This window comes from Fukomys damarensis, unplaced genomic scaffold, assembly GCF_012274545.1.
Source record: "Fukomys damarensis isolate Sample0158 unplaced genomic scaffold, DMR_v1.0_HiC HiC_scaffold_14, whole genome shotgun sequence".
NCBI lineage: Eukaryota > Metazoa > Chordata > Mammalia > Rodentia > Bathyergidae > Fukomys > Fukomys damarensis.
This window is the reverse complement of record NW_022900926.1, coordinates 74,576,824-74,589,855: the sequence shown is the minus strand read 5'-3', so window position 1 is coordinate 74,589,855 and position 13,032 is coordinate 74,576,824. Positions and strand designations below refer to the sequence as shown.

The window sequence follows — 13,032 nt, the reverse complement described above, 5'->3', positions numbered from 1 at the left end:
TTAAGAGCACATTACATGATGTAGCAGTAAAAGTGAACATATACAAGCTTACACGGCTTTTATCCTATGATCACAAACAGAAGGAGAGTGCTGTTTATCAGAAAACTACAAACCCATTTAAAGATACTTACATTAACTTCATCCGGATCTATACTCACTAAGCAATATAGATCTTAATGAATATACACCCTAATAAATGTATTCCATATATTTTTTGTCATATATAATTATATTTTTGTATTTTATAATTTTTTATTATTTGGGACAAAATAGTTTGAGCACTGACTTTTATATATTTAAACAACAATTTCAAACGTGTCCATGTTGATTCAATTTTCACTTAAAATCACGGTATTTTGTAAGGACATAATCTAAATTTAAACACAAAAAAACCTAACTAATTAGCTATAAGTATGAAAAGAAAACTGATGGTAAGATCATTTTAATAAACTGGTAAAAAGTCTCCTACCAATAAAAATACGTAAAAATTTAGACATTAAACCCTGTTGGCAATTTTTTTTTTTAAAAGTATAACTTTGAAAATATAGGTTCAAAATGTTTTCGATCTGCTTTCATAATATTATCCAGTAATTCTAATTGGTCTAATAGGGACCATTAATATTTGTCAAATATGAATTATAAAATAGCACAAATGATTTCTGTTCAAGCAGAATGGAATCCCATAGAACTTATTCTAATGAAGAAATAACTTGCTTTGAAACTGTCTAAATATATTATTATTTTGGCATGGGAATTATGTTTTCTAGTGCTAAAGATAAAAGTACAAGCATCTGTTTCTTACTTTTGAAAAAAGGTTAATTTAGGTTCTTGAGATTAAGAAAAAGTATAATAATTAAGGAGAGAAAATGAGAGCTATCTTTTGTCAGGTCCAGTGATCTCATCATCAGCATTATGGAAAATTAAAAACAGTTCTTCATGTATCATTTTAGAAAACACATGTCAGTGGGCTTAGACATTAAGAGATTCTGTATCACCACTCTTAAGTCAATGGTATCAACTGTTTAGATAAAGCACAGAGATGTAGGGAGGAAGAAACAAAGAATTCAGCTGGACTATACCTATAGTCCCAGCTCTTTCAGAAATTGAGGCAGAAAGATCACAAATTTGAACCCAAGCTGTTCAATTTAGTAAGAGACTCCAATCTCAAAAACACAAAGGGCTAGGGATGTAGCTCAGTGCAAGGTAGCTGGATTCAGTGGCCCAGTACCAGGGAAAAAAATCAGCAAATTTAAAATAAAAAAAAATTAAAAATCATCTCATTTACATTCAAGATTGATAAATTTAAGATAATACAATCACCAAGTTTATGCTGAAAGTAACATTATTATAACTCCTGTACAAAATATGTACTCAATGAAGAATAGAGAACAATAAAAGCAGAGAGTGTTAGTAAGAAACTGAACCATGAGGCTTGCATGGTAGCTGAGTGACCAGTTCTGTACTGGCCATTATGTCAGCAGAGTTACAAAGAAGCCTTCCAGGGTTACTTGTGAAGAGCTGCAACATCAAATACATGTGTGATCAGCTATTTAGTCTTGCTCAGTGAAAAACTTTCATTAACAGCAATAGCATGTTACAGTCTATTTTTGAGCCTCTTCCCTTTAAAAGGTTTGGTATATTTCAACAAGTTAAATAAGAATAATCAAGCTGGTTGCAGGAGATGCAGTTACTATGGAAATTCCTTAGTTAAATGAGATTCAGTATTCCACACCAGAACCACAGTTATAGTATTTCTAACTATGTGCAAAAGTTAACTTCTAAAAAAGTAAATCAATGGTATGGAACTTCTTCCATAATTTGAGATGCTCTTTTCTTGTAAGCAGTTTCAATACTGGTTTACAGTTGTAGTTCACCATAAATTTATACCTTCTGTGTATAGGCTGAACATCAACTATTACTTGCCATTGTATAGTGGAATTATAAACAAATAAACTGTTTCTTTATAACCTGACTTAGTAAATTTCATGAGTACAGCTCTTTTGTTTAAAAAAAAATAAGAGTTGTAAGAAACAAAAAATTAATTGCAAAGCCTGAAAACATACCACAGTAAGAAGGCTCTCAGTGAAAAACTTTTGGTTCACTTAAAACTCTACAACTAAACTATGAGATGACAATAGGAAACACTTTAATTTCATAAAATAAGAAATCTAGATCAGTTTAAAATATAAATTCAAGGATTGCCCAATTCAAATAATGAAGGTACAAAGGATACTAGTTCATTCTAATTCAAAAATCTAAATGAGTGCATAAAAGACTACTAAAATTATAAAGCCATTATTATTTTACTCAATCCTTCAATCTTAGGAGGTTGCAGGGGTCACAGCATTTTGTTTTCATAGCATGAATTTGCAAATTATTCCAGAGGCAATGTCATCATGCAGATGACTGTGACTACTGCAGGCTCAAAACCTCACATCATGAGGTAACAATCAGTTTTAATTTTGTCCAAACACTTGAAAGATCTGCCTCCTAAGGTCAGCAAGAGATTTAGATGGCTTTTCTTCTAACTGCTTTGTGGCTTCACAACATCAAATAGGGACTTTAACAATCTAATTACATAGAGCAAAGGAGAAAAATATGTATGCATCAGAATTTCTTACTTGTAACAACTATTCTGTGGTTTCTTATAAATCATATTAAAAATAATAGTTTACAATTTATAGATTAGACTACCTAAATGGGGTGTTCTAATTTCCCAGCCTCAAAAGCACCCAGTCCTTTCCAAAATTTCTGACCTTACTGAAAACTTCATATCCAAACATGGGAGAAAGACGCAAGGCAGAGTAGGGACCTTTTAGATCACATATCACCCGCTAGAAATCAGCTCCCAAGTATCTGGTAAGGTAATGTGCAATGAGCTTGTGGCATATGTGACCTGATCCCTCCTCCTCTGTATGTCCAATTTGCACTCATCTTCCATTTAAGAAGTTTGATTAGTCATTGTTCTCTCCGTTAGAATCCATGGGAGCAATTGTAATATACTTGCATTATCGCTAGTCCTGAACACATTGCAATGGCACACCTTTTTGTGCACTCCAACTGAACCAAAATTTTCTTAAGAGTAAGGATTACACTGTGTCTTATACATCTTAGTATGCCCAGTGCCACAGGTAGTATATACATAAAACAAAGAAAATCACTCTTGAATAATGAAACAACAAATGGAAACAAAGTTAAATGGTAGTTGGGAAGGGTATTAGGGAGTAAATCAATTCTCAGGAAGCAGAGTAGAAATGGAAAGGGGAAAACCAAGTGGTTACAGTGTTGCATTTCTTGGTAAGAGAGATGCAGGCAACTACTAATTTACCAGGAAAAGAATGCCTTTCCTTACACATGTGCTCTATTTGTGTAATATCAAATATGAAATCAGGTTAAAAACAGCCTAATACTTATAGAGGGCTGATCAGTGGAACCAGAAAATACATTTTAAAAATGAGAACAAACACTTGTATTCTAATCTGAGCTTGTCAAGTTTTTATGCATTATATTGGAAGACTGACAATAAGGAAGGACTGGGCAAAGTTTATAGGTATTTTGTAAAAAGTAAATGCTACTATTTTAAATTTATGTTTTCCTATTTTACTGTGTGTTTTTATTAATGAACAAATACTCACTTCAGCTCTGGTACAGAAACACATATCTCTGAGTCATTTTAACTACAGCTGAAACCACAGAAACAATTTACCTGAGCTCACCTTTGGTTATTTCCTGTTACCTCTGACTTGGCCAACTCCCTTAGCTACTTACAATCAAAAAGAAACACAAAAAGGAGCTCATCATGAGTTCCTCCATGAGAACAATGACTTAAAGCATGTCTTCATAAATATTAGTATATGCTACTTTCATATGATGAAATAAAAAATTCCTTAACAACTGACTCACTTCTTGCAGGGAGTAGTAGACAATGGTTCCATATAACTTTTACAAGTACTTTCTCTTTTCATCCAGTTCTTATCCATACGCACCCAAGTTTAAAGTATTTTGCTTTCAACTTGAGGGCAGGTGTGTCAAAATGTTTCACACGTGACAATACTACAGTAGGTGTACTGAACCACACAGTAAACAGTTTTGCTGTTGTTTTTGTTTTGTTTTGTCTTCTTTTGCTTTTTGGTGGTATTAGAAATTGAACCTAAGGCCTTGCCACTGAGCTACCTCCCTACCCCTTTATTTTAGGACAAGGTAACTTGCCTAGACTAGGTTTGAACTTGTAATCCTCCTTCCGCAGCCTCCCAGAGCACTGTGATTATAGGCCTGTATCATCATGCCCCACCAACACTTCTTTACGGAAACAGTGACCTGATTTTTTTTTTAACCTGCAAGTTCTCTACCACTGAGCTACATCCTTAGCCTTTGTTACTTTCAGACAGGGTATTGCTAAATTGGTCTTGAACTAACTATCTTCCAGTCTCAGCCTCCTAGGGAGCTGGGACCAGAAAGATATGCCACCATGGCCAGTTTTTCCACAGATTTTTAAAGACAATTATTAAACATGGATGTTATTACAGATGTGTCCTCCTCCTAGTACAAAACATGTCATCAACCTCATTGGAGGTTTAGCTTAGTAGTGCCAGTGCCTGTCTGGAAAGCACAAGGTCCTGAGTTGGATCCCCAGTTCTGCAAAAAACAAAACAAAACACCTCAAAAGTGTAGGCATTATTTATGTCATTTCAATGAAGTGTGAGTCTTCCAATCAATATGGGCATCTGACAATTCGGGGAAAGAGAAATCTGTCATAGAAAAGTATTCATCTACAGTATCTGAAATAATAAAATGCAGGCGTGTGGACTGAATTCCTGAGTGGACATATTACAGACCCCACTGTTCAACTAATAAAAGGGAGGTCACGCTATTTATTTTCCAGAAAAGGATGGGAAGATAAAGGCAAGCTAGAAATTTAGGAGATAACAAAGCATCTTTGAAAGAATAATTACCGTCAAATTTGCATACTATTCATGTGTAAGGCAATGTTAATCTTGTACTTAATGTTTGGCCTGGGTGGAGGGATTGGCAAAAATAAGCATAAAATGAATTCTGATAGAAGACAGTGTTGGACTGTTTGATGTTCACATCCATCATTTTAAGAGCAGATAGAATTATATACAAGAATGCTAGCATAACAAAATGAATGTAGCAGAAGCTCAGGTTCCTAAGATTATACCAGAAATAATTAGACAAAACAGCACATAGGGAAGTAGATACTAAACAAAATCACAGAATGAAGTATTAGAAAAAAGCATTTCAAAATGTTATTTTACACTAAATTAAAAGGTTGAAAAGAAAAAACAGGGCTGGGGATTTGGCTCAGTGGTTGCACCGCCTGCCTCACAAGCACAAGGTTTTAAGTACAATACCTGGTACCAAACAAACAAAAAAAGAATAAAAATAAATATACATATAGATTAAATTATGGGGCCCAGTACCCTGCCTACCCTGAAAAGAAAAAAGAAAAAACAACTGCAACCAAAGTGGAAAAACCAAAAAGCCAGAAGGTAAAGACTTGAGTTCCTAACATAGATATCCAAATAAGTAGCTAACAGAACTTTAATAAATCACTTGCAAACTTTAGGAACTGAACTAAAAAGAAGGGATCTAAATTAGAGAACATTTTAAATACATCAAATATAAAATTAACACCTAACTAATTTCTTCCCATTCCAGTAAAGTTTTCTCTCCTCCATCACACCTAACATCTAGAAACTTGCAACTATGAAATAAAATGAATTGAAATAATGAATTTGTAGGTAAGAGAGGAGATAAAATTCAAGACTTCTTTCCTGGATTAAAAAGAAAAACTGAAAAATTTGCCTTTTACAAATAAAACAAGTGTATAAAGAGGGAACCCAAGATATCTGCACTAGCAAATACAGATTACTCTTGTGTGCAGACAATTGTGCTGCCAGCAAAGGCACAGAGCATGACAGAGCATTTTTTTTCCAAGGCTCTGGATTTTGTTGTGATATTGTCAGTCAATAACCAAGGGTCTTATAACAAACAAATTTTGTTTGTTTGACCTACTTTGATGATAATTATTTTTTTAAAAACTAAGAAAAAACACAATAAAGTAGTATTTGGTTAAACTTCAATTACTCTTAATTGGTAAAAGCATTTTCTCCAAGGTTTTAAAAATTTTTAAAAAACAAAGAAAAATACAGGACAGAGAAATGAGCAACTGAAAGCTCATACTGCTGTGGGCAGGCATGAGAATGACAGGTCTCATCTGAATCAGCAATAAACCATTATTAATGTCTTAATGACACTTAAAACCTAGAACTAACTTATATTCCCAAATCCTCAGAATACAGCAAAACAAACATTATAATTAAGTGTGTGAAAACGCACTGATCACAATTAGTCACTAAGGAAACACAAATTAAAACTGTCACGAGACACTACTACACAACCATAAGGATGGCTGTAATAAAAGACATAAGTGATATGTGTTGCTGAAGATGTGAAGAAACTAGAACCTTCATACATTGCTGGTGGGACTGTAAAATGGATCCAACTATACTGGAAAAGTTTAGCAATTTAAAAATTAAACATAAACTTATCATATGACCCAGTTGTTCCACTTCCAGGACTCTACTTAAGGGAAATCATATGTTCACATGAAGACCATATATGAATGTCCATAGCAGCACTATTCATAAAAGTGAAAAGTTGGAAACAATTTAAATGCTCATCAATAATTAAATGAATAAAAAGTCATATCCACCCCTTGGAATATTTCACCAATAAAAAGGGACAGACTGCTGCTTCCTGCAATATGGATGAAACTAAAAAGATTATGTTAGCGGAAAAGACTACATGGTGCATGGTGTATGATTCCATTTATATGACATATCCAAAAAAGGCAACTTAAAGAAATAGAAAGTATTCTTGTGGCTGGTATCAAAGCAGAGATTAGCTGTAAATAAGTAAAACAAACATTTTGAGGTGACAAAAATGTTCTAAAACTAGATTATGGTGATAGTTGCACAACTCTATAAATTTACTAAAAATTATTGAATTATAAAAATTATTTATATGGAACACTGAAAATAAAAATTAGCAGTAAAGACAGATTAGGAATCTAAAATAGCGCATGTGATGGCGATCTGTCATCCCACTGACCGCCAGGGATGATCTGGCTGGGTAGGCGGGTGTCTCCTTCCTCCCTCACTGCTCCATGTGCATCCCTCCCGAAGCTGCGCACTCGGTTAAAGAGGACAACCACCCTCATAGAGGAGGACCGTCTCCCCAGTCAAGAGTATACAAGTAGCTGTGCTCCCCTCCTAGAACCTCCAAATAAGCTGTCAAGGAATCTAAGATAGTATTCTACCCAGTGCAATGTTAATTATGCCATGATTTATCATAAATATAATTTGGGATACCAATGATACAAAGAAAAAATTCCATAATTGGAATGTTTAGCAATCATTTGCTCCAGCACTACAGATTCAAGGCTGTGTATAAGAGATCTTCAGAAACCTTGATTATGTAGTTTAAAGTTAAGATAAATGATACATTAAGAATTTAGAGCAGTGTGGTGGCACATGCCTGTAATCCCAGTATTCAAGGAGGCAGAGGCAGGAGGATTCCAAGTTCAAGCCCAGCTTGAGCAATTTAAAGGATCCTGTCTCAAAATTTAAAAATCTTTTTAAAAAAGGCTGAGGATATAACTCAATACAAAGGCCCTGAGTTCTACTGCCAATCCAGGGGGTGGGGGGATCTTTAAAAAAAATGTTTATAATCTTGAAAACAAACAATCCTATTGTATTTGATAATTTTGGGTAGTGGTCAATGGTCTGCTTGCTTAATCCCTTATGCATGGGTTCTAATGGCATTTTAGATGCTCTTTTCCCTTTCCCACTGAGTCCTTAGCCATTTTATTTAAAAAAAAGTTTTTTTCTCATTGACCTTAGCCATTTTAGAACTGCCAAATATACACAGGAATGCCAGTATAAGCAAGCATACTTGTCTATGGAAAAGTATCATACTACAGACAGAATGACATACATCCCGAGCTTCATATTGTTTGGTCATTTGGGCCAGAGTACCAATCCCTAATTCTGTTGTTTCTAATTCTACTTCTTAGGAATTTGAGTACTAGAATGTATTTCTTTAGATTCTTTTCTTTTTCAGTATTTAGGATTGAACTGAGGGGCGCTGTTATCACTGAGCAACATACCCACCATTTCTAACAACATTTCTAAATTCATAGTCGCTCACTAGGATTAACTGAGGACTTTAAAAAATATTAATGCACGATCCTTTCCAATTACAATATCTGACTCCCTGGCATATGTAATAAAGACCCAGAGTAGAGATGTGTTAGGTGGAAATTTTTAAAAAATGTATTTTATTTTGCCACAGAAAATCAAAGTCTTAATTTGTTATTAGTGCTTCTGTTACAAAAGATTTTTCCCTACAAAATAATGAAAATATGTTTCTAAAATAACTAATGTGGGACCAGGGATTTAGCAAGGTCCTGAGTTCAATCCCCAGTACCGTAAAACCAAAGACAAACAAAAAAATTGATGTGTACGAATAAAAAATGCTTATTTTATCTCAATAACATAGGGTGTAGGAAAGAGAATGAAAGAAATGGTTTGATGATGCTGAATGTATTACCTTCAGGAGCAATGGCAGAAGGACACACTTCTCTGAGGAGATCTCCTAGTGTATGCAGCTGTCCATCTGCAGCCACAGGACGAAATAGCTTCTGAATGAAGGGCCGTTCAGTCGTTGTCTATTGAAACATGAAAAAAATAATCCAAACAATTAAATCTTCGTTGCTGCTTTTTACAGATAAACAGATCATGAATTTTATGTTGGCACAAGAGATCTTCTGATATGGTGTAATGAGAAGTACACAACATCAAAGAGTATCACAGAGAAAAATGTTTAACATGATAAATTCACATAACTGTCTTTAATCTTCAAGAAACAATTAAGCAAATCTAGAATGCAGAACATTCTAAAAACAACTAGTCAGGGGGCCAGGGATGTAGCTCAGTGGTGCCTTGAAAGTGCAAGGTCCTGAGTTTGATCCCTGGTACAAAACAAAAAACAAAAAACAAAAAAATCCAACCAGTCAGGCCTCCTCAAAACAGTCAGGCATTAATATATACATATAAAGATACAGACAAAAGTAGTTTTTGTCAATAGCTCTAAAAGAATTTGTATATAACCAAATTCTGTACAAGAATAAATCTGGGGCCAGGAATTTAGCTCAGTGGTGCCGCTACCTGCTTCACAAGCAAAAGGACCCAAGTTCAATCTCTGGTACCCGCCCCCAATCCGGCTAAATACTGCGCTAGAAAAAAAAATTTTTTTTTAAGTTCCACTGTAAAAGAGAATTTTGGGACAACTGGAGCTGTAAAGGCAATTAATCATTATATAATGTACTGTTAATAATTCCATTGTTTTATCCATGTCTAAAATGGTTTCATTTTCCTCAACTACCTCATTGGGACCCAGAGTACAAAGGTTTTGGAATGAGTCATGATCTATGAAGAGTGCTATTGTTTATGAACTCTGATCTTGCACTCACTTTCCTTTAACTGTTAATTTATAACATTCCATTTCTCTTAAGCACTATGTGAACTGGGCCAAGTTCAAATTAAATAAATAAATATTAAAAAATAAAAACATCTTCCACCTTTCCTCTTACCCACTGTTTCATTTTAAGATGTTAAGTTTTAATTTTAAGCTTCTTGGAGTAAAAACTTACAAAAAACAAATTAATGCTTAATATATACAATTAAGATTTCAAACACCTAGCAATTAAAGAAAATGTATGTATAATGGTAGGAAAATATTTTTGTTTTCTAATCAGAGATCTACCTCAGTATCTTTGACAAAATTGTTACAGCTTGGTTTTTCTAAAAAAATCAACTTCTAAGCGCTAACATGGAATGATATATAAGAAAAAACAAACTGGTGAGCATGTACACAATTTTTCCTAGCTGAACACCATGCATTCAATGGATATATGATAAATATTAAGTATTGTATTCAAATAATACAGTTAAGGGTCTGCAAATATGAAAACAAACTATAGAAAAATAATTGAAATCATGATAATATGCAGTGAATATAATTCAGCTCATTTCATTAATTGAACTCTTAGGGATTTGAAAGGAAAAGTATTATTGATACCCTTCAATTAAAGAGACCCACAGAAAAATATATGTCCAAGCATGTTTTCATGATTAATTATTAAAGATAACAAGGGTTAAAGGGGTTTACAACAAAAAGAAATGAAAAGGGGACTGTAGCAACAACTTAAAATAGCCACCACCCACTTAGGGCTTTCTATCTTCCAGGCCATGAAGAGGCTTTTAAGACTTTTAGCAAAGGAAGTGACGTGATGAAAGAAGCTTTTTCTGAGGGCTGATGGAAAGCAGTGCTACACATGATGACTCGGTGAAGAGGTGAAATCAGGATGACTGGTGTGAGGAGGCTGCCTGAATACAGTAAGCCTGTGTGATGACAGCTGGGTCTACGAAAGTGGGAAAGGAGGCACAGAAATACGTTGAGAAAAGCTCAAAATGTACTTCCTGAAGTCTGACTTGAAAAAGAATACAGCCAGAGAAATGTCTAAAAAGTTGGAGATTTCATCCATGCCCTAATTAGTTACAGAACTGTAAGAGGATTGGCTATAATAAAATTACACAAAAATATGTTAAACAAGAAAGGCCAAATAGTCTTACATATTTAAAAATTGTCCTCTAAATTCCATTATTGGAAAAATGTCCTGTTATTTCTCTGCACTTCTCCTTACACTGTTTCCCAAACCTGACCCCAAACAATAACCTTCAACAGTCTTCTAAAATGAAGTATTTGCTAAGTAGGAAGAAAGCTTGGAAATTATGAACACACTACTAAATTCAGCAGAATAGTAACCATGAAAACTCTCAGCAAAGTAAAGGGCTATTTGCGTTTATCACAGGATAAAACACAAAGAAAAAGCCTATTCCAAATATAGGTAAGACAAGACATGCTGACTTACGTTAATAAGATAAAAATTTTAAAATATATATGTAAGAGGGACAGCCGTATCATGAACTAAGATCAAGTTTGGGTCTTATGTGAAACATAAGATATGAACTGCAACAACAACAAAAAAAGCAAGGCATTTGTTAAACAGTACAGGCTTTGAAGACAGAAAGAACTGGCTTTAGTCCTAGCTGTCATATATTAGGAAGCAACGTACACAATGAAGCTCTTCTAAGACCAATAAATACTGCATGGTAAAAATGTTCAACGACTCTGGTCATTAGGAAACGTAAATTAAAGCAACATTAAGATTCCTTCTTATTCCCGAAAGAATGGCTATCATCAAGAAATCAAATGATAACCAAAGTTGTGAGGGAAAAAAGAAACCTACATTGCCAATGGAATGTAAACTAGTACAGCCACTTTGGAAATCAATATGGAGATTCCTCAAATATCTAAAAATAGAAACTCCATTCAACCCAGCTATTCTCCTTCAAAGTATTCTCCCAAAAGAGTTAAAAACATCATGTTACAGTGATATATGCATACTCATGTTTATAGCAACACAATTCACAATAGCTAAATCTTGGAAGTAGCCTACATACATGCCCAATAAAGAAGAATGCATAAAGAAAATGTGGTATTTATATACAATGTAGTAAGTACTACTCTGCCATAAAGGATATACTTGAGGCAATGTAGAAAAATGAATGCACTTTGAGATCATAATGCTAAGTGAAGTAAATCAGACACACAAGCTTAAATATTGCATTTCTCTTTTATGAGAAATCCAAAATATAAATAAAGAGTAAAATAAAAGATAAAATAGGAAACAGGGAGATAGAGCTTTTGTAAAAGGGCAAGAACCAAGAAATGAAGGAAGAGGGGGATGAAAGAAAGAATTAAGAGGTGTTAAGTACACACATACCAACTGCCCAACACACAATCATTATGTACTACAAACATGTACTAATAAAAATTTTAAAAAAAATCCAAGCCACAGACTCAATTTTGGTAGTATAGATTATACATATTAATTTAGGTCACCCAATTGTTAGGACAATGCCTAGAACATAGTTAATGCTGAATATGCAGTATTATTCTTATTAAAATGTTACTTAACCATCAATAGACCTTAACAAATGTTAATAAAGATTTTGTATTGAATTGCAAAAACAAAAGGATTATTATAATAGCACACAGTATTCAGCACATAGTCAACTGTTAATAGATCAATGCTTATTCTGCTGTTTTGGTCATATATATTTTAGCAATAAAATATGAATTAGAAATGCTAGTTTGTTAGAAATGACATCAAAAGAAGGATTCCCATTAGAGTAAAAGGAGATTCTTTTTACTGAAACAAAACTACAACAAGTTAACACAGAGAAAAAGAAGGAAAAAAAACAGAAATAATAAAATTTAATAGACATCCAAGACACAAAACCTAGAAATGGCTTTAATTAAAGGGTGAGGAGGGATGGGAGGCTACCTACTACTGACAGAGGAGGTAGCACCTAATGATGAGACAAAGCTTGGACAGTGTTATCTGAGTAGTGGTCCCAGGCTCAGGATCTCCCAATAACACGAATCACTAAACTGAATCTGTATCATTTACTCCAGTTCGTTTTAGATGGACATTCTAGTCTCCTTTTCGTTGAGTGCACAAAACAAATATACTTACGGTTATAATTTTTCCCAAATATAGCAACAAATTGATATAATCAACTACTTTTATGTACACTGTTTTTAAATTCTTTGAAATAGGATGGTTGATTTACTACATTGTTAAGTAAAATTTATTTAATTTAGAAGGGTTTGTGCATCAGAGAATCTCATTTAAGATTTTCAAGTATTTGAAGAAAATCAGCTAAACTAAACTGGAATCAGAATTCGTAATGTTTACTGATTAATTACAAATGTAATGCTTAAAAACTATTAAATAATATGGTAAGAGTTAAATCTAGAAAAGGGCTAGATTACAGAAGTATCAAATGAAAAAGATTTATATTATTGTAGCATAATTTC

The 13,032-nt window shown here is 33.8% G+C and overlaps 1 protein-coding gene across 4 annotated transcripts in view; it reads right to left on the bottom strand.

Moving 5' to 3' along the window:
- The window catches only part of Atg5 (autophagy related 5), a 121,405-nt gene that overhangs the window by 6,262 nt on the left and 102,111 nt on the right, over window positions 1-13,032 (bottom strand). For 3 of the 4 annotated variants that reach the window (XM_033763454.1, XM_033763455.1, XM_033763456.1), the window contains one exon: window positions 8,635-8,752. In XM_033763454.1, the coding sequence (XP_033619345.1) occupies window positions 8,635-8,752 (118 nt within the window). Of the gene's footprint in view, window positions 1-8,634; window positions 8,753-13,032 lie in introns of those variants that run through there. The other variant, XM_033763457.1, reaches the window with a different exon arrangement.